This window comes from Caretta caretta, chromosome 2 (assembly GCF_965140235.1).
Source record: "Caretta caretta isolate rCarCar2 chromosome 2, rCarCar1.hap1, whole genome shotgun sequence".
NCBI lineage: Eukaryota > Metazoa > Chordata > Testudines > Cheloniidae > Caretta > Caretta caretta.
In genome coordinates, this window is record NC_134207.1 from 222,349,279 (window position 1) to 222,375,506 (window position 26,228).

The window sequence follows — 26,228 nt, forward strand, 5'->3', positions numbered from 1 at the left end:
CATCAGGAGACGTTCTCCCGACAACATAGCTTACGCTTTTCTCTAAGGGCAATGGGAGAGTGCTCTCCCACTGGCATGGTGCATCTTCCCCAGATGCGCTATAGTGATGCAGCTGCACTGATGTAGCACTGTAGTGTAGACTTGCCCTAAGACTTAATTCAAACAAGCTACAGCCACAGTTCAAGGTAGATTTCCTAGCAATCATTTTCTTTCCATCCATAGCTGACTCCCTCTCTTAGTCAGGCCCTTCCAAAACAGTACAAAGGACCATCTTCCCTTGATCTTTGCCTAAGCAGGTTTCTTACCTATATTCAGTTCCCAGAGACTTTAACCTCCTTAGCTGAAGGACCCATCTTTGGCAGACTGCAAGAGTTCAGGTGTCTGTCCAGTGATGGAAACCAAGACGGCTTTTTCTCTCTCCTTTTATCGTCCCAAAGTCACTGTTTTGTCTGCACACTCAGGATGACCTCTTGCTGTTCTTCCCTTCCTGTGGGCTTCCCCTCCCCCTGATGATTCAAACATAAATGGGGCTTCCATTGTTTTTGGTCACACCTTGCTTAATTTACTACTGGGGGAATTCTGCGCCACTGCGCAATTCAGAATTTTGCAGAAATTAATGTTGTGCGTGCAGAATTTCCTTTCCACCACAGAAATGGGCTGCAGTGCTGCTAGCCACTACTAGGGGCCACTGAACCCAGCAGAACCCAGCTTGCATATAGAAGACACTGCTGGGTGGGAGGGAGAGGGAGCTACACCGTTCCTGGCAGCTGCAGTTCCCAGCATGCCCTGAGGGAAGGAGAGGGTGGCGTGCAGGAAACTCTGTGCAAGCCTAGGACTGGCATCAGGTTGTTTCTCCCTCTGGATCCCTGGGCTCTGGGTGGGGAGTGGGTGCAGGTATTTGGGCCGGGAGGGCCCCGCGGCTGTGCTCTGGGTGGGGAGTGGGTACAGGTATTTGGGCCGGGAAGGCCCCGCGGCTGTGCTCTGGGGGGTGGGGGGAAGGGGTTCGGGTGTATTGGCTGGGGGGTGCAGGTATCTGGGGGGGGGGGCGTGGCTGAGCTCTGGTGGGGGAGGAGGTTCAGGTGTTTTTGCTGGGGGGTGCAGGTATCTGGGCTGGGGGGGCGTGGCTGAGCTCTGGTGGGGGAGGAGGTTCAGGTGTTTTTGCTGGGGGGGCCCGCAGTTGGGCTCTGGAGGGGGGGAGGGGTTGTGGGTGTCTGGCCCCTGGCTGAGCTCTGGGGGAGAAAGGGGGCAGAGAAGTCACTTGGTTGTCATAGGGGTTTCTTTAACTCTCTACTCCTGGGGGAATTTTTGTGTGTGTCTGTATTGTTACAGACATACTTGCTGACTGGTATTTTGAAATAAATTACCAAAATAATGGAAACTGACATGATTATGTAGTGTTATTTTAACAAATACAATTTTTAGAATTTTAAATTTTTTGGTACAGAATGCACCCAGGAGCATGAATTTCACTGAAACAGGTAGATAGCTGCAGTCCCTCCCATCTGGGAGAAAACTAGTTTCTCCCTTTGTTTGGTCCCAGACTTTAAATTATAATATCAGTGAGCATTCATAATTCTTCATATAGTGTTACTACACACATTCCCCAATGATATTAATCACCAGTGTGTCATTAGCTTTCATAAAAGATCTCACTTGGTACTCTTTTATAGTACAGTAATATTGTATGAGGCTCAGACCCCTTGTCTTTATATTCTAGTAAACCACTGGAATATAAAGTTATATTCTCAGATAAACAGATAATAGATATTCTCTCTTTATCTATTCTCAAATAAAGTTCTTTTTGTCCATCTGAAGAGATGCCATGTGGTCTGGAGAAGATTTCATGCTGGCTTTTCTCCAGCTGGTGACAGTTGAGTAGTTATCTCTTCCCCTTGCTAGTTCAACGGCTTTGTTTACCTTTTATAGAAATGCACCTTTATTGTCTCTGCCTGATGACCAGACTGGTCAGCCAAGCAAATACACATTCCATTGTCTATAGCAGACTGGGATTATGCATTGCTTGCCAAACACATTTTAATAACATGATTCTAACACATATCCATAACTTTTTGTACATACCTTATAGATACACATGCAAGAACATTAAAGATCAGTGATTTATTAGTTTTCCTATGATATATTACATGCCACATTTTGGGTATATATCATGACAACAGTGTGTTAGGAGTAGTGAGTATGTCAGGCCTGACACAAGTTGCTGAGACAGAGTAGTAAACCACCAGTGGGCCTCTGTGTCACAACATCTAAGAGCAAAAAGCAAACTCAAACACACGCTGATAAGAGAACTTCTATTCACCAATAATTCAATGCTCGTCGCACATAGTGAATAAGAGCTTCAGCAATTTTTCAATAGCTTTGTGCTAGCTTGTGTTGAATGTGGATTATCAGTCTAAAGAAAACAATAATAGCACAAAGTGTGTTGATTACACCAGGGTTTCAATCACTAACACCATGATAGAAGTTGTGCAGAAATTCTGCTATCTAGGATCAACTGTATCAGATAAACTCGTCATCTGGAGATAAGTTAATTCCCATATCAGAAAGGCAGCTACTACATTAGGCCACCCGACCAAGCATGTGTGGGATAACAGGAAACTAACATTGAACACCAAGATTTGGGTCTACTAGATGTGCATTTTGAGCATAGTGCTTTATTGTGGTGAGACCTGAAACACCTACAGCCGGCATGAAAGAAGGCTAAACACCTTTCACACCTGCTGTCCTCACCATATTCTAACTATCAAATAGGAAACCAAAGTTCCTGACACCAAAGTACTAGAGAAAGCAAAATTACCAAGTCTAATCACTATTCTCAAACACAAACATTTCTGTTGGCTTGGTCATCTGCACAGGGTGGATGCATTCTAAGGATTCCCTGTATAGAGAAAATGAGGATGCTCTAGGGCCACTGGGTCAATGTAAGCTCAAGCACTTTTGCAAGAGGGACTTGAAATCTTTCAACATCAACACTGCAAGCTGGGAAGATAGCTAGTGATAGACTACACTAGAGGGCTGCGCTTTGCCGGGAGTCAAAGAGGCTGAAGAGAGGTGGTTGAGAACAAGGAAAGCCAAGAGAGTGAAGAAGAAACTGCATTAGGCCTCAAGCATTAGTAGTGCACCAGATTCATTCTCTAGCCCCCAGCCTTACACCTGAACGATTTGTGGCAAGGACTGTTGCTAGAGAATTGAACGCTTGAGCCACTCGTGATGTTGCAGCATGACACATAATTTCAGAACTGCTTTGGCTCCTCACTTTTCAAGACGGATGATTGCCACCAATTCCCAGTTCCTAAAGTTAAATCTCTGTGGAAGTCTTTGCAGGATTGGGACCCAATTAACATAGCTACAATTGCATATGTTACACAGAAGACTAATACTCTCTTGTAATTAAACTATAATTTTTACAAAATTTATTTTCCTAAATATAAACCATAACAAAAACCCAGCACTCTGCCCACCTGCACAGTCTACTACATTGCCAATGCCAAAGCTAACGTCTTCCTCAAATGTTACTTAAGGATCAGCTGGAAAAGTCTTACTGTCACATGACTACAGCATGTACCCAACACTGCAACTGGAGCGGGCTGACCTTGTTTCCATTGAAACCAATAGTTTTGTCATTGAGTTCAACAAGAATAGGAACCGGCTCCAAATCATATGAATCAGAGGTCAGGTCTATCCTCTGTGCAGCGAATTTTGGGAACTGCAATTAACTGAAGGCAGTTACAGCTTGGATATTAGTTTACAATATGCTACACATTTTCTTTGTTTATTAATTTGTCAAAGTTAAATATTTGTTTTTAAATATTTATTATTTCGTCAAAGTTAAATATTTGCAATTAGCAGGTAGTTTAACAGCGTACATGAGCGGATATATTCTATTTATAAAACTGGTTGAACAGTTTAATGGTTAGAAAATGTACATTATTGTATTATGGTTCTTACAAGTATTTTACATTTTTGCATTATGAATTTATATCTTGTATTAAGAAATTTACTCAGTGAATTTTACAATATTTTCTAACCTGTTCACTATTTTACTGACACTTGCAACAATCCCTTTTAACTAACAGGTACTAATCAAATGAATAACACATTTTATAGCAAGGAAGTAGACAAACTACCTGATATGGGAATAAACCCAGAGCAAGTACTGGGGAGATGGTGGCTCAGTGAATTAATATTAGAACAGTATTGGTAATGATTCTCCTTGAGGTTTCCATTTGACTGACACCTATTTGGTGGCCTATGTGAACAATGGGTCAGAGCCTGGTTTAAATCCTTTGAAAGAAATCAACTTTGACCAAATTACAGCAACTGAGGATCTGACCCTACCTGTGGTTTCAGTCCAAGTCTTAATTATCACGTAGTCCCATCACAAAAAATTAATATCATTTATACCATTGCTGGGAGTCCCAGCAGAGATGTTACAGGTTAAAAGGACAGAGAGGTCTCTCCCTTTCCACTTTCTTGTATTGCCCCTACCCCAAGAAATTGATACTCCTAATGGAAGCAACTAGATAATTTAAAATGTTTAGTACCATCAGTATGTTCTTCTTCAAACATAGTTACTCACCTGACATTTCCTTTGGTGTTTCTGAGAACTGTTGCAGCAAAATTCTGTGTAACGCCAACCAGACTGATTCCATCCACTTCTACAATTTGGTCATTTACTTGGATCCTTTCAGAAAAACAAATAAAATCCCTAAATTACTCATCAAAACATAAAAGGAAGCAATAATTGTAGCTTTTAAAAAAGCATTTGGAGTTACACCAAAATAAAAAAAATTGAAGTAAATACCATCCGTACAACATTATGCAGTCTGTTTGTTATGTGATACAGACCCCAATTTAGGAAAGGGCTGACTTCATTGGCATATGAGCACATGCCTAAACGCATTCCTGAAGTGGGGCAAAGCATGCTTTGCTATATGGTATTGCTAAATACAGAAGCAACAGCAAAGAAAAAAATACAAAATTATGTCACTGCCTGTGTACAGATACCTCATAATTACAGCTTTAGACAATCTTAGTATTATGAGTAATTACATTCCTCCATATCAGTGGTATTGTAGGTAATCACAGGTAAAACAAATTGCTGAGTCTGGAACATTACAAAATTAAACTCAGACCTGAGCTACACTTAAAAGTTAAAGTGATCTAGCTACATCACTCAGGACTGTGCGCTGTAGTTAGGCCAACCTATTCCATAGTTTAGACCCAGCTAAGTTGATGGAAGAATTTGTCTGTAGACCTGGTTACCAACTCTAGGAGAGGTGGATTAACTACACTGATGGAAAAGCCCCTTCCATTGACGTAGGAAGTGTCAGCTGCAGTACTACAGTGACCCAGCTGAAGCATCAGAGCTACGTTGCTACAGTGGCTGTAGTGTAGACATACCTTGAGATACCTGAATAACTTAAAAAGAACAGGAGGACTTGTGGCACCTTAGAGACTAACAAATTTAATTGAGCACAAGCTTTCGTGAGCTACAGCTCACTTCATCCGAAAGCTTATGCTCACGAAAGCTCATGCTCAAATAAATTTCTTAGTCTCTAAGGTGCCACAAGTACTCCTTTTCTTTTTGCGGATACAGACTAACACGGCTGTTACTCTGAAACTTGAATAACTTACACATTGTCCTTTTCTAAACAATCCTGAAGAACAATGTAAACTGCAGTTCTAGTATTTCATGCTACTTGAAAACGGAGTATTCTTTAGAGCAAAAGCATATTTTAATAATCTATCATGTACCTAAAGGGCCACTACTCAGTAGATTATGCCTAAACTTCAAATAAATTAGGGTAAATTAGTCTTTAAAATTATCTTTAAGAGGTCTGATCTTGCATCCCCTGCACACCAGGAATTCTCAGTGACTTGAAAGGGAGTCTTGGATGTACAAGGAATGAAGGATAAAGCCTTAAATTGTTTTACCAGGGGAAGAATCTCCTAGATTTTAAACATCTATTTATAACACAACCTACTGCTCCATGTGGCAAAGTTAAAAACAATGAATTGCTACTCTTTTCATTCCGCAATACACACAACTGTAAACCTCTGAATGCATCCCTAGAGCAGAGATAGCATCATCATTTATTAAAGGTACATGGAGGGAAGAGAGACATATCAAATTCAGCTCTGCTAGAAACATACAAATTCCAACAGTTTTCCAAATGAAAAAGCATATAAAAATCGTAAAAGAAACACATTTTCAAACATCTGTATGTGAGCTACTATATCAGATAACACAGATTTAAAAGGAACCAACAGAAATAGAGCAGATGAAAGTTCCTTGTTTTAAGTCAAGATATTTAAAAACGGCACTTTTTCCTGAGCATAAATATCTACTAATGGAAGTTTTCCTCAGGACCTCAGAACCACATGCTCCGGGAATGCAAATTAGAAACTACATTTTGCGAAGGAGTACTAAAAATAATTTCACTCTCAGCTTTGGCATAACACCTCACATTTCTACATGCATTTTGAATAACATCTCCCAACATTCTGAACTATACTGCTGAGCACAAATGGCTCCTTAGAGCTACTTCGGCAGCTTCAAAGTTCATGCTGTCACTGTGGACCAACTGTGGATCAATGGATTATTTCCCATCCAGACACAGCGAATTTTGAAAATACTGCTTTTGTGGAAGCCTACAAACTGCATCTCTGCAACCCCACCTACTCCCTTTTTAGAACTGTATATCATTTTTATACATGTAACTGTTGCCATTACATTGAACATACCTCAATAATATAAAAAGATTGACAGATTATGAGAGTCTTTTTGTCCATTAGCCCACTTTGGTTATTACTTCTCTCTATTTCTTTTCTTTGCGGCTTACTAATTTATTTCCATTTCTTATTTCAGTCTTCTTAGTTCTCCAAATACGTAATATTGCCATCGAAAAGGATATTTTCTATATGATGCCAAGTAAGTATTCCTATATATTCATACATGTAAGAGTAATCACATTTATTTTCCAATCATGTCTTATTCTATGTTTGGAAAGAATCCTTGACCCGGAAGACACTACCAAAATAAGCAATACTAATAAGATTTTCTATGTAATTGAGAACTGATTTGTCAGAAGGCCAATGCATAAAGAAATTAATGTGCATTTTTGCTTGCTAAAACTGCTTTTGCAATTAACATAATTCCAAATGCAAATCTGTTATTTGTGCACAAATGGCCAGTTTGTCAAATAGCTCGTCCTTTGCAAGTCAAAATTCACAATTTGCACATGGAATTGTAGTAACTATGCAGAAATTAGGCAAACGTGTTTACGTATATCAGCATCCATTTTGTATCTGACCTTTTGAAACTCAGGCCTTAATATGTAAAAGTGGAATAAAAGTGCTAATAAAAAAATGTAGAGGTAACATACAATGTATGTTAAAATTATAGAATAAAATAAAATAATCAGAGTTCCTTTTCAGTAAATTGAATTCTTTCCTCTCTCTTTATCCATCTGGGATTTTGAAGATATAACTGTCAAGATGACTTTTTCGGGTTTGTATTGGATGGTGCACGTAGGCCACTGTCTTTACGAAATCAGCATTACATGACAAAGGAGCAGGAGGAAAAATTCCGTCCTAAAACCTTTTTTTAAACAGCGGAATCAACAGCATCCTTTTTTCTAAATATTAAAGGCATTTGTACAACATATATGAAGATGAAGGATGGTTATTCATTTATAATATATAATTACACCAGATTATATAATATGTATTATTACACCAGTTACAATTAATTTCCAGACACTTATTTTCAACCTTTAACCCCCCATTTGATTCTTCCTCCATCCTGTTCCTGACAGTTTTACAGATGTGTTGAATGGCTTGACACCAATCTGAACAACAACATGCTATTTCTCACCAGCTCGTGTGTGTGTGTGTTTGTGTGTGTGTGAACAAATTAAGTACCAAATGGGAGAAGGGTTTTCGGGTGACAAAGACTTAAAAAGAAAAAGTTTAACAGTATTTTATTATTAATGAAATTGGTGGTTTCTCTGACTATTATTTTCTAAGGGCCAGTTCTTCAAGCCTCACTTACAGGGAACAGCATATGAACTAATTTAAGTTGCTGGAACAACTTGCCTAATTGCTTCTCAATATCAGAAAGATTGCAGAATTAGGTCCTAAAAATGTGACTTCAAATTTTGAAGAGATATAATTTTGTATACGTTTCAAGTTGTGAATTGTTACACATTCCTCAGCAACTGTTCTCAGGTAAATTTATTATCAGAAATTTTTTTTCAAATGATGCATCATCCACTACACCTGTCCTGTACTTGAACTGGGAGATTATTTATACAAAGTAGCCATTTACACTATCACATGTAATGAGAGTATTGGTATTTCATTTTCAGTTTGCCCACTGATTCCTTCACTTTTTATTACCTCTAACTATCTATCATCCTATGCTTAATTTGGACTGGAGCTTACAGCAACCTCTCTGGTTCAATTGGCCAATGACATTTACCACAGAATGCCCTTTACATGGCAACTACCCAACATCTGCTATGTCTGGAGCAGCATGAATAAGACAGTGGTGCTCAGTCACTCGGAATTCCCTCACTAGTTTCTCATCTTCCCCGAGGGCAAGTAATACCCGGAGTAATCTCCTGACTTTTGCAGAAAGACATGGAAAATTTACTGCAGCTACTGAAGTACAATTCTTATCTGAAAATTACAATATTAGGAATCCCACCCCAATCTTTATTCAATTATTCTAGGATATTTGAGACATCCTCAAATATACTCATATTTATTGCTAAAAGATGGTGTTTTGATTATTATGCTTACTGATTACCATATAAGGATGAGCTGGAAAGAACCTCCAGAGCTGATGCACAATAGATGTTCCATATTCAGGAATAGGGTGCTCCATATTCAGAGAGTTGTGTACACCTGTCTCGAATGAATGAAGTATTTTGGAAAGAACATGAGAGTTCTTTCTCAGCTGCCTGATCATTGGTCAACTGGAGACAAATATTAAAGGGGCCAAAGCAAAAATGTAGTATGATCTCCCTGATGAGGGACCAACAATAACTTGTGCAGGCTGTGTTTGTTTGGAGTATAAACAGTCCTGAACCAGCCCTCAAAACACCAAAGGAGAAGCCTCATATGTGGTGTCTCAAAGGTGCAGGCTGCCAGATATCCAAGCAATTGAAGACAACTTCTTATCTATGTCTTTGGGCTGATTTGAATCTTTGAGATGAGATCTGCTAACATCGAGAATCTGTTGGAGAGAAGATAAGCCCTGGCTGATATAGTGTCTAAGTAGGCTCCTATGAACTCCACTCTTTGTACCAGGCTCAAAGTGAATTTCTCAATGTTGAGTGTCAATTCTAGCTTGCAGAACTGAGATCTTATCATCTTTATGATGGCAAAAACCTCATTATACGATTGTCCCTTGAGTAGCCATTCATTGAGGTATAGAAAATGATTATGCCCAGACATCGAAGCTCGGTGGACATTTGAATACTTGGGACGCTTCGGACATTTCTGGGATTCCTCTCAAGTTCCCCTGCAGATGGAAGGGTGGCCACCAAAAGTCTACAGAGATCCACTCGAGACCTCCTGAAGACCTTGCATAAATATTAATCAGGGGTATATTTGAGGTGCTCTCCTAACCTGTTGCGGACGTGTGTAAGTGCTGGAGACTAAATAAAGTAAAAGCTTTCTGTAAAAGCACTTTTGTTTGTATCAACCATTTATCGGCCGGACGTACCACGTCCCCATTGATTTATTTCCTGACACCACCTTACAAAGAGTAAAGTTACCAACAGCTGGAATGCATGTGTGCAATCACTCAAAGAAGAATTTATAATACTGAAGATCATTCTGCATTCGTGATTTTCAAAAAGTGCATGTTAAGTGAGAAATGAGGAACTCAAAGGCAAACAACTACACAGGAAAAACTAGAAAAATGTTGCTGAGGAACCATTTTTCACAGATACTGACCATCCAAAATTCTCTTTGAAACCAATGGGAGCTGCAGGCACTCACCACCATTCAAAGACATTATAAATGCTTCAGCACTTCTGATTTTGGACAACCAACTTGATTTTGGACAACCAACCAAATGCAACAGGGGCTTGGTTTTCAGGAAGTTGTGAGCAACCACCATCTGCAAATCTGGCCTTTTTAAAGCATCACAAGTGAGATAATCAACACAATTATCTTCTGAAATTTCAGGTTGCTACTTTTATTTAGAAGCCTACCTTTAGGTATCCAGATTAGAACATTTGGGCCTTAACACTAACTCAAATTTCTAGCTATAAAATTACACACAATTTTTTGCCATATGCAAACAACCAGAAATTATTTTCTACAAAAATCAATATCCATAACAACTACTGTTGAGGAAGATACCAAACACTGAATCTAGTTTACCTGCCATCTCTTTCAGCTGCCCCACCTTCTGTTACTGTTTTGACAAATATTCCCAGTTTTTCAAGGCCTGCATCTGCTCCAACGCCCATTCCAATAATACTGATGCCAAGTCCATCTTCATCTGTGGAGAAGACAAATAAAAGCAGCAATATATGTTTGATTTTAAAGTAATTTGGCATTTAAAGAAGTACATTTGCATCTGGCTTTTGTTTTCCTTTGATTTTTTTCATGTGATTAAACCCACTTTTAATTATTTCCTTGGTGAGACTCTTAATTTTCTGCAGTTTTAATAACACACCAAAGATAGATAATACTGCATTTGCCATTTGGAAAAGGTTACTAGATTTAGGCAAGATGGCTAATGTTCCAGAGGAGAATGAAAAGTTAATATGAAAAATCATGTCAATTAATGTGTAAGGTGAACTACAGGAAACAACATTCTTACAGAAATACAGAACTATTGTCCTTGAACTGGTTCCTTAAATAATATTATTTAATATTTTTCAGTCTGAAGGGCCAAGAGATTTGCAACGGTTCCTTGAGAATTAAAGTTATTCCCTCTAAGCAAGTGCAGTAATCCCTTTAAAGATTTGCACATCAGTTTAGAGAAATTGTAAATAGTGCACCGAATGCATACCTTTTTCTAGTTCCACTGGAAAAAGCTCCAGTTTTTCCACACGCTTTTCAAGTTCATATTCAGCTGATGCAGCCACTGGGTCAACTTCATCATTTCTCCGGTCATAGTCTTCATTTGAGTATGTGTTGAAAACCTTTGAAAATATGCCCATATTGATCAACTATCCATTCCAGAAAAGACTGTTAACTTAAGAAAATAACTGCTATATGTATCCATTTTTATGGCTTTTTCTAACACATTGGTTGAAATGGGTTTTTAAGGCAATGTTTCCCTCCTCACCTCAAAGTTCAGGTTTTTAAATTAGTGCTTTTTTATTCATCAAACAGTCTGCTAAGGACTGAAAACCAATTCTGAATATAACTAATTCATTTTTACCATATGTGGTTATAAATGCAGTACATGTTTTAGAAGGACTGAGTCATTCTACTCTTTCAATAATTAAACACACAAACATATGGTTCCAATCAAACAGTGCTCCATCTAGATAGTAAAGATCTCCAAATACTTATAAAAGTAGAATACATAGGAACTACTGTGATTAACTGTAACTTGTATCTAATCTCAACTCTGATGTTTCTTTCTGAGGGTCCAATTTGCACACACAAAACCAAAGCTGAAGCTCACTACTGCTAATATGAAAAACCATTTACATATAAAATTAAAGATTATGCTGTACTTTTAAATTTTAAGATTACAGTATGGCATCATTACTGTACAATTAAGACAGATTTAACATTTCAACTCTATTATAGGACATGTTTAATATTTATGTGTATGTGTATACACACACAAACTTTTCAAATGCTACGGTAAGTGCAGTATGTTTGTTGAATTTGTTTACCCGTCAGTCAATATACATATTTATGGCTTTTAAATTAATTAGGGATCACTGAGGCCTTCTGTAGAGTTATAGAGTCAGAAAAATGGAGATAGTTGTTCAGATTATTGATCCTATGCTTTATTTAGATAATCCCTCTGTTCACTTAGTTGCCCCACCGTGGCAGTAGTGAAGAAATATACAGTGCTAGAGATAAATATTGTATCTAAATATTGTATCTATTGTATCTGTCCTGCATCTATTGTTGCATTTGTTACTTTAAACAAAGAAAACACCACACAACACCCCCACCACAACCACACCACACCCACAATTTCACTCTCTCCCCTTTTCTGTCTTTACAAGTCCTCAACAAGGGAAGGCAGAATTAGGTAGCAAAAGAATATTTACGAACAATTCAATGTGTGCACCAGATCAACACCAAAACAGAGAGGTCACAAGAAGCCTTCCCTGACTGCAACTCTGTTCAGTTGCTAATCAACCATTGCCTACATGAAAGGACTGCTCAAGGCTATCACCCCACAAGAGGCAGGGAAAGCCAACGGCAGGGCTGTGGCTAAACTCACCACGCTCTGACTCTGTAGCTGAGCTGTCCCTTAAGTGTCTAAAAATTCACATTCAACTTTTATGTTTGAATTCTTAATAAAAGTCAGAGAGATCAAATGTAAGAACAAAGGCTGCACTTCATCAGATCTGATGGTAAAGAGATCTTTTACACACTACAAAAAATGTTTGTGCAACAAATATTATTAAATATGCCCTAAATAAAAATGGTAGCAACTGCTTTAAAAATGTCACTGAGTGATATAACTTTTAAGTTTAGCTCCTGAAGATCACGTAAAAGAAAACGATTATAGCTTAAATGGTACTGTTAGTAGAATCTGTGTTGTTCCGACCTAGCAATTTGTCAGCTGAGAGAGCAACATAATTGCTCCACTTCTGTCTAAAACTAGATGCACTCCTGTCATAAATATAAAGGGAAGGGTAACCACCTTTCTGTATACAGTGCTATAAAATTCCCTCCTGGCCAGAGGCAACATCCTGTTACCTGTAATGGGGTAAGAAGCTCAGCTAACCTGGCTGGCACCTGACCCAAAGGACCAATAAGGGGACAAGATACTTTCAAACCTTGGGGGGGTAGGGGACGAAGAGGCTTTTTTTTCTGCTCTTTGTTTGTGTGTTGTTCTCTCTTGGGACTGAGAGAGGCCAGACAGAAATCCATCTTCTCCAACCCATCCTAATCCAAGTCTCCAATATTGCAACCAGTATAGGTAAGTCAGGCAAGGCGGATTAGTTTATCTTTTGTTTTATGTGAATTTTCCCTGTGTTAAGAGGGAGGTTTATTTCCGTTTTCTGTAACTTTAAGGTTTTGCCCAGAGGGGGATCCTCTGTATTTTGAATCTGAATACCCTGTAAAGTATTTTCCATCTTGATTTTATAGAGATGATTTTTACCTTTTAAAAAAAAAAAAATCCTTCTTTTAAGAACCTGACTGATTTTTCCATTGTTCCAAGATCCAGGGGTTTGGGTCTTTGATGATTTTGTAACCAATTGGTTACGATATTACTCTCAAGCCTCCCCAGGAAAGGGGGTGTGTAGGGCTTGGGGGGATATTTTGGGGGAAGACGTCTCCACGTGGTCTATTTCCCTGTTCTTTGTTTAAAACGCTTGGTGGTGGCAGCATACTGTTCAAGGACAAGGCAAAGTTTGTACCTTGGGGAAGTTTTTAACCTAAGCTGGTAAGAATAAGCTTAGGGGGTCCTTCATGCAGGTCCCCACATCTGTACCCTAGAGTTAAGAGTAGGGAAGGAACCCTGACAACCCCGTGCTTATTTTTTTTAATTACACAAACTGGAGGAAAAAAATCTGCCCAGCTCCCTCTCTCCCCCACATTTAATATATCTTTTTTATTTCTTTGGCCTACTTTCCTCAATTCAACTTTATAACATTTTTGAACTAAGAATAAGAACATAAAAACGGCCAATACTGGGTCAGTATCCCTCCAGCCCAGTATCCTGTCTTCTGACAGTGGCTAGCACCAGATGCTTCAGAGGGAATGAACAGAACAGGTAATCATCAAGTGATCCATCCCGTCACCCATTCCCAGGTTCTGGCAAGCAGAGGCTATGGACACCATCCCTGCCCATCCTGGCTAATAGCCATTGATGAACCTATCCTCCATGAATTTATCTTGTTCTCTTTTGAACCCTGTTATAGTCTTGGCCCTCAAAACATCCTCTGGCAAGGAGTTTCACAGGTTGACTGTGTGTTGTGTGAAAAAATACTTCCTTTTGTTTTAAATCTGCTGCCTATTAATTTCATTGGGTGACCCCTAGTTCTTGTGTTATGAAAAGGAGTAAATAACACTTCCTTATTTACTTTCTCCACATCAGTCATGATTTTATAGACCTCAATCATATCCTCCCCTAGTCGTCTTTTTTCCAAGCTGAGAAGTCCCAGTCTTATTAATCTCTCCTCATATGGCAGACACGCCATACCCCTAATCATTTTAGTTGCCCTTTTCTGAACCTTTTCCAATTCCAGTATCTTTTTTGAGATGGGGCGACCACATCTGTACACAGTATTCAAGATGGGGACATACCATGAATTTATATAGAGGCAATATAATATTATCTGTCTTTGTAAAGAAGTAAAAATAATAAGATTGCAACAATTAAACCCATACTGCAGTCTAGAATGCCTTCTTTGCATAACAAATCTCCATAATCACATCAGAGATGGCTTTTTAGCTTGTAGGCACATTGAGTTTTAGATGGTCTCTTGGCACATTTTTGCTTTGGATTTAAGCCTAGAGTTCACATGCTTCCTCCAAGAAGCTAAACTCATCACGAGTTTTCTTGGCAGAACTCTTCATCACCTTCATATTAGTAGGACTGTCAAGGAAACCTTACAATACCACTGGGAACATGAAGAAAGCAGTCACCACTCAAAGTATTGGTGCTACTGTCCAAGGTAAAAAAATCTTCTCTGCAGTGCTGTGGAAGCAACTTAGTCAGTCACATTAATTCCCCTAAAATAGTAGCCATATTAAGATTATTGTAAAGAAACCAGTAGTACAATACGATATTACTAGTAACAAAGAAATTGTGATAAGATTGTCATGCTCTTTGGAGCGGCTCACAACCGTGAGTACCTGCTTCAGAGCAGATAGTCAGAAAACAGGGTAGGACATAATGAGTACCTGGACTGGACACTCGTCAGAAGGAGGCATCCTCAATTATTTTAGCTGATAGACGGATTTTATGAAACTGTTTTGGGTATAAATACTCCCTCTCCCCAGTCACCTGGAAGAGCAATGCCTCCCACCTGGTCCAGCCACTTCCTGTTCCTCCTTACTCCATCCAGGTAAACTTTCCATTTCTTCCCTCTCTGCCGCCAACTGCAGAGGCAGCCCTCTACAGAGGCAAAAACTCCTTTTCTTCTGGCCCGCCAGATAAGGACACAGCACATAGTTTTCTTTCAAAAGGCCCTGAATGATCTATTAATTTCTAGATACAATAGAAAGTAAACAGTAGGTTTCTATCTTTACATGAAACCATTTCAAGCTATAACAGTTTGGCTTGCAAGTTCTGAAAAGATTAATTTTCTTGGGAAGAAATCTTTTGCATAAGACATTGTGACAGGGTCAGGCCAGATGGCTACAGGAGAGTGACAGAAGGCAGATATATTAGCCCCAGGTTAAGTAGGTCCCTTTTCCCTGGGTAAGGTAACAGGGAAGGTTCCAGAACGATCAGGAACTTTCTGGAAACAATTAAGGCAGACAGGCTGATTAGAACACCTGCAGTCAATAAAGAAGCTGCTAGAATCAATTAAGACAGGCAGGCTAATCAGGGCACCTGGGTTTAAAAAGGAGCTCACTTCAGTTTGTGGTGTGCATACAAGGAGCTGAGAGCAAGAGGTGCAAGAAGCTGAGAGTGAGAAGGTGTACTGCTGGAAGACTGAGAAGTACAAGCATCATCAGACATCAGGAGGAAGGTCCTGTGGTGAGAATAAAGAAGGCATTGGGAGGAGGCCATGGGGAAGTAGCCCAGGGAGTTGTAGCTGTCACGCCGCTGTTACAGGAGCCTCTGTAGACAGCTGCAATCCACAGGGCCCTGGGCTGGAACCCGGAGTAGAGGGCGGGCCCAGGTTTCTCCCATCTCTCCACCCCCCTACTTGATACTGGAAGAGTTGACCTGGACTGTGGGTTCCACCAGAGGTGAAGGTCTCTGGCCTGTTTCCTGATCCACTAAGTGAATCAGCAGAAACTGCAGGGATTGTTCTTTTTTCTTTTCCCCATGCTGGCCAGTGACGAGGTTGTCTGAGTGAACGGCAGATTTGAACCACAAAAGTGGCCAAACTGGTGGCTACTGGTGAACCTCTGAGGAGAGCAAATCTGCCAATAAGCGCAGGACCCACCAAGGCAGAGGAGGAACTTTGTCACAGCATCTTTAGTAACTGGTAGATTTGCAAAGGGTTTTTAAAGGTGAGAAATGACTCTTTGATATGGACAGGTCTTTAAAAAGGAGTTCTTTAACTTCAGTAAGAATCTCTCTGTCTTGTAAAGGCTGTCCAAAGAATGATTAGCTTTTCAAGTGGTCTATTGTAAGTTCTAATTAATGAAAGTTAAATAGTATTTTATGCATCAGTGAATAAATATCATCTTTTTTGAATATTTTATCTTATAAGCTCCTTTTGCTAGGAAGACATCATTTTTCAGACATTTTGTAAGTTTCTTACATAAATGTATAATTTTCATTGTTAAATAATATTAACAACATTATTAATAGAGCATGCTCAATATTGTTTCAAAGTTCACGTCTTCCCAGATGTGGATTCCAATGGCTGTTAAATTGAGAGTGTGTGGGAATTCACCTTAAAATAATCTTTGCAACCTCTGTTTCAGAAAATTATGTTGCATTTTCCTGTGTGGGTCACAAAATGGGCTTGAACAGATGAATAGGGAGAATCACATAGGCTCTTTTCCCGACAGTCAGCATTCAGCCAGAGGATGACCTACGGATCTAATGACTCCAATCTGTATGCAGTGAAAAGAAAGTAGGTACGGGTCAAAGACCTCCTGATTCAGCCCCATTTATCTTTGTGTCCTGGAATGTATGACTCACAGTCAGTATCTTGACTGTATCTCTGACACTAAGAAGAGTCACATGTCTGAGAACACTCCATCACACAACAGGCAAAGAGATCCTGCCATGGCAGAATGTGTGTGGATTTCACAGCACCAACCCTGATATAAAGTCCCCTACTATTAAATTAATGCATTTGTTGCGTTCTCTGGGAGGTACTGTGGACACTTTGCTGTTATTAGAAATAAAGGTCTTGTTTCTGATCTCAGTTAATAGATTCTGTGCTCAGAAGGGAACCGCTACTATCACCTACTTTGGTGTCCTGCATACACAGGCTGGAGAATTTCCCAGACACTGAAGTAATGCTTCTTGAAAGAGATCTAATCTAATTTTAAAGACTCCAAGTGATGGTGAGTCTACCACCTCCCCTGGTAAGTTGTTCCAATGTTTAATTACCCTCACTGGTAAGAAACTGCATCTCATTAAAAGGTTGAATTTCATAGAATCAAAGAACTGGAAGGTACCTCGAGACATCATCTAGTCCAATCCCCTGCACTCAATTTGTCTAACTTCAACTTCCAGACACTGGACCTTTTCATGCCTTCATCTGTAGACTGAAAAGCCCTCATTATCAGGTAGCTTTTCCATGTGTAAGTACTGTGACAAAGCTCTGTCCTTGCCTCCGTGGGTCCCGCATTTCCTGGCGGATTTTGCTAGCCTCAGAGGCTCACTGTGACCCTCCACGTAACCCTTCTCTCTCTAAAGACAAGGGTCACAGTCTACCGAGCCATTTTCATCATAAGCCAGCGAGCGAGATGAGGAGAAGCTACCCTTCCTTGCACAGTCTCTGTTGTCTCCCAGTCTCAGTGATTAATAAGGGGGCCAAGGGGGGGGGGAGCCCGGGCCCACCCTCTACTCTGGGCTCCAGCCCAGGGACCCTAATAGTATCAGCTATGGTAGCTGACCTTTTAGAAACATGACATGTACAATTCCCTGGGCTACTTCCCCCACAGCAGCCCTCACTTCCTCAAGCTCCACTTCACCCTTACCTCAGAGCCTCCTTCCTTTTGCCTGATATGGTGTGTACTACACAGCCTCTCCAACAGCGCAACTTCCTCCCACAGCTCCTGACATGCACCCCCACCTGACTAACTGGGAGGCTTTTAACTAGTTTCAGCAAGCCCCTGATTGGCTTCAGGTGTCCCAATCAACCTAGCATTCTCCCTGCCTTCTGGAAAGTTCTTAATTGGCCCCAGGTGTCTTAATTGACCTGGAGCAGCTGCCATTTCACTTATCCTGGTAGCAGGGATTTGTTTAGCCTGGAGCTAATATAGCTATCTCCCGCTACTTTTCTATAGCCATCTGGCCTTGCCCCATCACAGTACCTATAGAAAGCAATCAAGTCACCTCTCAACCATCTCTTTGATCATTTGAATAGACTGATCTCCTTAAGCTTCATATTGTAAAACATTTTTTTCCAGCTCCTGGATCATTTTTTCAGCTGTCCTTTGAACGATCTCCAGTATTTCCACATCTTTCAAGTGTGGACACCAGAACTGGACATAGTATTCTAGTAGTGGTCTTAACCAGTGCTGTGCATAGAGGTAAGATCACTTCCCTACTTCTGTTTGAGATTCCCTATTCATACATTCAAGGCTTACACCTCATTTTTGAGGCCCCTGGTATTAAGGCTGCTGCCGAGATGACCCATTCAGCACAAAATGGTCCTAGTGAATTGACTATTGATGAAATCCATGGAGCTGAAAAGAAGCTTAAGGGAAATAACGTGGCAGGAGTCTGTGAAATTCCTGGAGAACTGTTAAAAAGCTCTGGACCAGCTATTCTTTTGTGTCTTTAGGTAAATATAATCTGGAGAACAAAGTCCCTTTAACTGGCAAAGAAGACCTTATTTCACCGCTTTGCAAGTATAAAGGCAGCAAACAAGACTGTTGTAACTACTGTGACATTACTCTTCTATCTGTCTTGGGAATTCAAGTACCCCATTCACATTGCATTTGTAGATGTCATGGCTGCATTTGACTCTGTCAACGGGGAATCCTTTTGGCTGATCTTAAAACTGAGAGGCCTCCCTGACCCCTATTGAATGTTCTATCTTCTATATGATGACTACTCAAGATGCATCCTTGTAAATGGGAAAAGAACCGGCTTCTTCCGAATTAAGTTGGGTGTTTGACAAAGATGCATTGCCATCCCAGAACCCTTCAGTGCTGTTGTGGACTATCTCCTTAGCCAGACACTAAGTAAGTTTAGACAAAAGCCTTGGTGAAAAGAACCTCACCGATTGTTGATTTTCTTTTCATTCATGAACAAGCTCATCAAGAAGATAGTCAAAGGCCAACTACAGGCTCACCTAATTTAAGCTAACATCCTAGACCCAGAACAATTTGGATTCAGGAGAGGACATGGAACTAAAACCATTTCAGTAGCATTGATGGATGATCACCTGCTCTCAATGGCTAGAAGGCAGACCACCACTTTCATCCTCCTGCACCTCTCTGCAGCACTGAACGCTGGTAACCTTAAGATACTGCTGCGTCACCTCACCTGAGACAGGTAGCGGGGATCCAGGGTAAAACCCTAAAAAGGTTTGAGCCTTTGCTGGAAGAACACACCCAATGAGTAGTGATGGGACACTGCACCTCCACACTGTACCCCTCACTTAACGTGTCCAATAAGGATTAATTCTCTCTCCAATCCTGTTGAACATATACATGCATCCAATAGGTGAACTGGTCAGATGACATGGACTCCAAGTCTCAGCAAATACAGCTGACACACAGCTCTACCTATCTGTTGCCACATATGACCATGCCATGACCATCAAAATGGTGCAGTGCTTGATGAGATCAGCTCATGGATGAAGAACAAGCAGCTGAAGTTGAACCTAAGCAAAACAGAGGTTGTATGGCGGGTAGAGGAAAACACTTCACAGAATTTCCAGCCACTGTGCATTCTACTTTGGCTGAAGGTACATACCCACAATTAGTCAATTCAGTCCAGAGCCTCAGAGTGCTGCTGGATTCCTCACTGACACTAAACTTTCACATAGTGGCATGCAAGTAACATTTTCTACCATTTCTGGCTGGCTAGGAGACCCTGTCCCCTCCTGAACCACTGGCCTCAGTTATTCATGCCTTTGTCACCTCTCTGACAGGCACTGCCTCTGATAATCTAGCCTAGTGGTTGGAGCATGGGTTACAGCTGCGTGTAGGGTGGCGCATGGGCCAGGGGTGGCCCTGGAATTGGGATCCAGATACAGGTCAGGGTCAAACAAAGATCAGAGGCCACAGACAAATCAGGGTCAGAACCGTAGCCAAAGTCCAGGTGCAGGCCAGAGGTCAAAGCCGGGTGGTCAGAGTTCAAAGACAAGCCAAGTTGGTACCGAAGTCAGAGTCCAGATACATGCCAAAAATCAAAACCAGGCAGTCAGAATCTGGGAGTTTAGCGGGGTTCAGGAAGCAGAGACAGGGCTGGAGCAGTTTGGGTGATGAGGCTGTGAGGTTAGTGCAGGGCTCAGGCAAGGCTGGGGCAGGAGCAAGCTAAGGAGCCGGAGAAGGAACAGGCTGGGAGTCTGGTGCACTGCGAGGCAGGAGCAGGGTTCCTGGAGGGTAGCACTGTTGCTCAGAGTCAGACTGATCTGCAGCTCTGCTGAGTATGTGAAACAAAGGAATGTGGTCCCGCCTGTTTGAATGTGTCTCCATGGTAAATTGAGAGGCATTGGAAAGTCATTTACATAAAAGGTAAATAAAAGCTATCAAGCTGACAAGGAGAGGAGATCACCACTCAGCTCTCAGCAGTGGGGAAGGAACCAGCATGAAGTCTTCACCAGACCACATGGTAGCTCTTCCCAGCAGGATAAAAGGAACTTTATCTGAGAATAGAATTAAAAGATGTACTGACCTATAAAGAAAGGGGGAGCGAACTCCTAAGTTATCCTTCACCTGAAGAGACAAAGAAACAGAGCACTTTAAGCTCTGTAAAGAGACCTGCCCAGAGAGTCTGGTCAGCCACGCTGGAAAAGACTTGTTGAGAAACACTTCTTCAAACAAAAAGAAAAGGAGTACTTGTGGCACCTTAGAGACTAACGAATACAGACTAACAGATACAGACTAACACGGCTGCTACTCAGAAACCTGTCATTCTTCAAACAAGAAACTTAAATTAGGTTTTAATCTTAGATGTGTATTTTTGCTTGTAACCCTTTCTATTTTTATTCCTTACACTTGGTATCATTTCAGCCTATGACTTTTTGTTTAATAAACTTGTTTTACTATAAACCAATTCATGCTGTTATTGAAATAAGAGTGTTTATCAAACCCCTGTTGAATTAATGAGCTGCTGTTTATTGTTTCTTTAAAGTAGCAGCAAATTTAATAACATCTGTGAGCATTCCAGGAGACGGCAAGATACCACAGTGCAGAGAGCTTTGGGGAAATTCGGAAATGGGGTCACTCTGCAAAAAGTAATTGGCCAGTGGAAGCCAAGATGTGACCTGCATGCTGGTATGCTGGCTGTTGGTGTCACGGCTGAGTGCCACAGCAGCATACCATTCAAGACAACCGAAGTTGCAGGGCAGACGGTGACACAACCCCTTCCTGGTCTGGGTTGAACCCCGAAGTCTCCTCAGCAACACTGGTTTCTACAAACACATCACAGAAATGTAGGAGCGGAATGGACCTGAAGAGGTCCACTAGTCCATCCTCCCATGCTAAGGCAGAATTAAGTACACCCAGAATGAATCATCCCTGATGGGTGTTTGTCTAATTGGTTCTTAAAAACTTCCAATTAAACTTCTTCTCCGCTCCCTACACTGGCTTCCCACAGAATATCAAATCAAGTTGAATATCTTGGCCCTTATCTTCAAGGCACTCGATGGCCTGAGCCCAGAGTATCTAAAAGATTGCCTAAAGCTCTGGCACAGTGGTGCCCACAACTATACACACGTTACATACAGTGTGTACCACTGGAACTGGTGAGGAGCAGCGGCGCTGGCTGCCCCAGTGCCCACTCAGGTTTGGCCCCGCCAGCACTCCGTCATGGCTGGGGGACCATGAGGCCAAACCTGAATGGTGCTGTGACCCCCGTGCACCAGGTCATGGTGCTATTCACCAGATTTTGGTTTTGACCACCCAGCCATGATGCAGGGCCAACAGGGCCAGCACTGTTCTTCCTTGCCACTGCCTTTTGGGTTGGCTTCTAAACCAGGGGTCCTTTCCAGGGGCCTGCCCAGCCTCACTCTCCTACCAGAAGCCCATGTCCTTTTTCAGGGATGGGGAATAAGTAACACTGCACCTGGGTAAGCCAGGCTGGCAGGCAGGGACTGAGCATAGTGCAGACTCAGTGGGTGAGGCATGGGGCCACTGGCTGCAGAGGGTTGGCTCCACAGAGATTGATGGTGTGTACCATGGGAAAAATTCCTGGAGGTTACCCTGCTCTGGCACAATGGAACTCTCAATAATAGAGCTTGCCTGCACAAGGGAAAGCTTTCTTAGGGGCCAGCCCAAGACCATAGAGAATGAACTCCCCTAGGAACGAAGGACCATCACAAACCTCCTCACCTTCCCCTCTGAGTGCAATGCACATTTTTTTGACCTTGCCTTATCTAACAAACATATGGCAACATTTGTATAGATATATGTCTAACAAAATTCCAGAACAAAACATTACTTTGCACAAACTTCTACCCCCCAGAAAGAAGATGAGAAAACAAATATGTGACAGATACTAATCACATTACTTAATGCACTGCTGGAAGGCATACATATACCAGAGTGATGAGCACAGTATAAGAACATATGGAGGAGAGAAAGAAGGAGAAAAAAGAAAGGAGAAAGAAGGTGTGGCATTCTCCTGCTTCCAATGATTATCAGGTCTGGTTCTGCCCCCAAGCTGCATCGGATTTCTGGACCTTAGCACAAATAATTCATTCCACGGATATTAATGAAACCATATCCATGAGAGTCTGTTTCTTTTTTTCCCTTAAGGTGTTTTACAAATTTTAAATTGTGTATACATTAAAAGGTCATAATTGTCAAAAGAAGCCTTAGGTGAAATCCAAGATAAACCACCCATCTCTATTAAACACATGAATTAAACTCACTTTGTCACTATCCCTACAAAGACATTTATGCTCCACCTCAAAACAAATAGCAATCACTCCACAGACTTGCAGAACTGAAGTAAAGAGAAATGTGTTAACATTTACTATTCGGTAACAAAGTAATTTGCCACTTTCTTTAGAATTAATAAAATTATAGGATTTATTTGAATTAGGAGACATTTCAAGGGTCAGTTTGTAGTTATCACAGGACTGATTCTCTCTTTCTCCTCTGTCAACTTATTACCTAATTCACAAAGGCAAATTTCCAAAACTGCTTCCAGCAAATTCCTGTTCCTTTGACATGAATGTTCCCACTGCTCTCTTGCCAATTTCAGCAATTTATCCTGATCTCCAACATCAGTTAATGTGACAATAATGGTGCCAGCAATTTTCTCAGTCCCACATCCTTCCTTGACAAAATCCTGTAACATCTCTTGATGTAGATCGATATTTAGCAGAGATGACAGTTTGGGTCTTAAATGAAAATGTCTGCACCTTCCACTTCTGTAGAAAGACCAATCATCTATATTCTTCTATCTCAGTATTTTTCTTGGCAGTCTCAAATCTGCTGTCTATGTTCTAGACATTTTTAATCACATCTTTGGTGAAGCGTCATGTAACCTTAGAGTGTTTTTAAAAATGCTTATTTCTCTTAAGCACTTTTAGTAGAATCCATAAGGTTGGTTCCCCAACATTCAAGTGGAGGCCACTCAATCTGTACTATTCCTATTGCTACAGAAGCAGAATTTGTGTAATGATCTGTCCAAATAGCCTTCTCCTGTCAGAAGCATATATATATCACAGCTTTGTGGACAACTGCTGGAGACTTCAGTTAGCAGCTATTGATCATGAACAACAACATGAGGAGAGACACACTTTCATCATATTCTGTTGCCTTCCTCTGCTCCTAATGCTTGGCATGAGATATTTACTTGAAGTTACATCTGGGGACAGGGCATTATATCCACCAGATCTAGCTCTTGCCAGCTGCAGGTGTCATTTCTGGTGTGTACAGGCTACCCATAAGCTAAAAGCTTCATAAAGGGCAGCATGTATAGGTGCAGACCACAGCCATTTGCAGTATAGAATCATAGAATATCAGGGTTGGAAGGGACCTCAGTAGGTCATCTAGTCCAACCCCCTGCTCAAAAGCAGGACCAATCCCCAATTAAATCATCCCAGCCAGGGCTTTGTCAAGCCTGACCTTAAAAAGTTCTAAGGAAGGAGATTCCACCACCTCCCTAGGCAACGCATTCCAGTGTTTCACCACCCTCCTAGTGAAGAAGTTTTTCCTAATATCCAACCTAAACCTCCCCCACTGCAACTTGAGACCATTACTCCTTGTCCTGTCCTCTTCTACCACTGAGAATAGTCTAGAACCATCCTCTCTGGAACCATCTCTCAGGTAGTTGAAAGCAGCTATCAAATCCCCCCTCATTCTTCTCTTCTGCAGACTAAACAATCCCAGTTCCCTCAGCCTCTCCTCATAAGTAGGAGAAGTGTTAATGACTTAGGGGTGTTTTTCTTCTCTCATGTAGGGAGGAAGACTGGTTTGAGGTGGGACTCATTCTGGGGTAAGCAGGATGTGCTAAAGGATACTGCCCTCTCTCATGTCCTCTCTTTATACTTCAGAATACTCCTCCTGTTCCCATCTCTGTTACCTGTAGCCTGAGCCAGACAGGGGTGAAGATTATGGGCTTGTGGCAACACAAGCGATGAGAAAAGCATGGCTTCTCAATATTTATCCATAGCAGTGGGCTGCAGGAAAACTGTTGATGTTGGGACTTCTTTGGTGGGATTAGGAAGCAGGGTAACAGTATTCTGGGTGAACTGTACGGGATACTGAAGAAATGGACACATGCCTGCTATTCTCTGCTTAACTGTCTGGGGTGCTTTTGTTCCTTCAGTGGCCCCCCATCTTAAAGCAGCCAAGAGGGAGTGCAGGAATTCTCAGCACTTAGATGCTTTAAACAGATGGTTTTATGATTTACATATTCTATTTATGTAAGCCAGATTGTGTTTCCACCCGGCGTGCTCGCACAAAGGACTAAGGGGGTATACTCCCTTTTCATGGCTAGTCACGTCCTGGGCAGAGGGAGACGTCTCTGTAGAACCACTACTACCTCTCCCACATTGGTGGATGGAGTCAAGGCAATATTCCCTCCCACGCAAACTTGTCAGGGAACACACGCTCTGACAGGTATAGGAGTGGTGCAGGCTACATCCTCACTGGACCATAGGGAAGCCAAGAGTCAGATTGCTTCCCAGGCTGTTCTTGAGGCAGCACAACAACGTGCTGCCCTATACAAATGGGCTTACAATTTAGCCTTTACATTGAAGGAAACAGAATTATTTACAGGCAACAGCGCTGAAAGTAAAGAGAGTGATACACAAAGATGTGGCCTCATATATTACTCCTGAGAACTTATTTTACTTGATCATAATTTTGCTGATTTTATAACATTGGAGACACATAAACCCCAACATTATTTTCTAACCTAATTATCTTCAGAAGTAATGGCCTAAAATTATTCTCTACAAACAGAGATTAAAATCTCTTGTAAGTACTGAATTTTAACATTAGCACTATATCCAACCTTGTCCCTTGAGGACTAGAAATAAAACTTTTAGAGTAATAGGAATCTTTGGAAAAGCACTGGAGGACATTTCTCTGTTGGAGGCATCCTATAATATTTTTATTACGCAATATAAGGGGGTTAATGAAATAATAAGGGATTCTGAGTTTTCTTCATCCATTTTATCTTGGACTCTTTTCCCATTTGTTCTGGAAATCTTCAAGGTTTTTTAAAAGCACATCCAATAATTCAGTGTCTTGCATAAAAGCAGATGGATTCAGAGTAACTGTCTTTCTCCAAAGTCAGTTCTTATTTGATTTGGTGAATCAGCCAGCACAGAATGTATGTGCATTATTGATGACTTCACTGGGAAGAAGACCAGATAACCTTTAATTTATATATAATGTAGTTTCCACTGGTTGAACCCTCTTCTATTTCCTTCATGACAGATAGACCATTGTCCCCAAAATAACAGCCTCCTTGAAATGGAAACTTTCCAGCTACAATCATACATAACCATCTGCTAGCTACACCCACAATTACTCCCATG

The 26,228-nt window shown here is 41.1% G+C and overlaps 1 protein-coding gene across 14 annotated transcripts in view; it reads right to left on the reverse strand.

Moving 5' to 3' along the window:
• The window catches only part of PPP1R9A (protein phosphatase 1 regulatory subunit 9A), a 251,202-nt gene that overhangs the window by 87,705 nt on the left and 137,269 nt on the right, over positions 1-26,228 (reverse strand). For all 14 annotated transcript variants that reach the window (XM_075125845.1, XM_048838168.2, XM_048838169.2 and 11 more), the window contains 3 exons: positions 11,057-11,189; positions 10,420-10,540; positions 4,598-4,702 (listed from right to left, as the gene is read on the reverse strand). In XM_075125845.1, the coding sequence (XP_074981946.1) occupies positions 4,598-4,702; positions 10,420-10,540; positions 11,057-11,189 (359 nt within the window). The remainder of the gene's footprint in view (positions 1-4,597; positions 4,703-10,419; positions 10,541-11,056; positions 11,190-26,228) is intronic.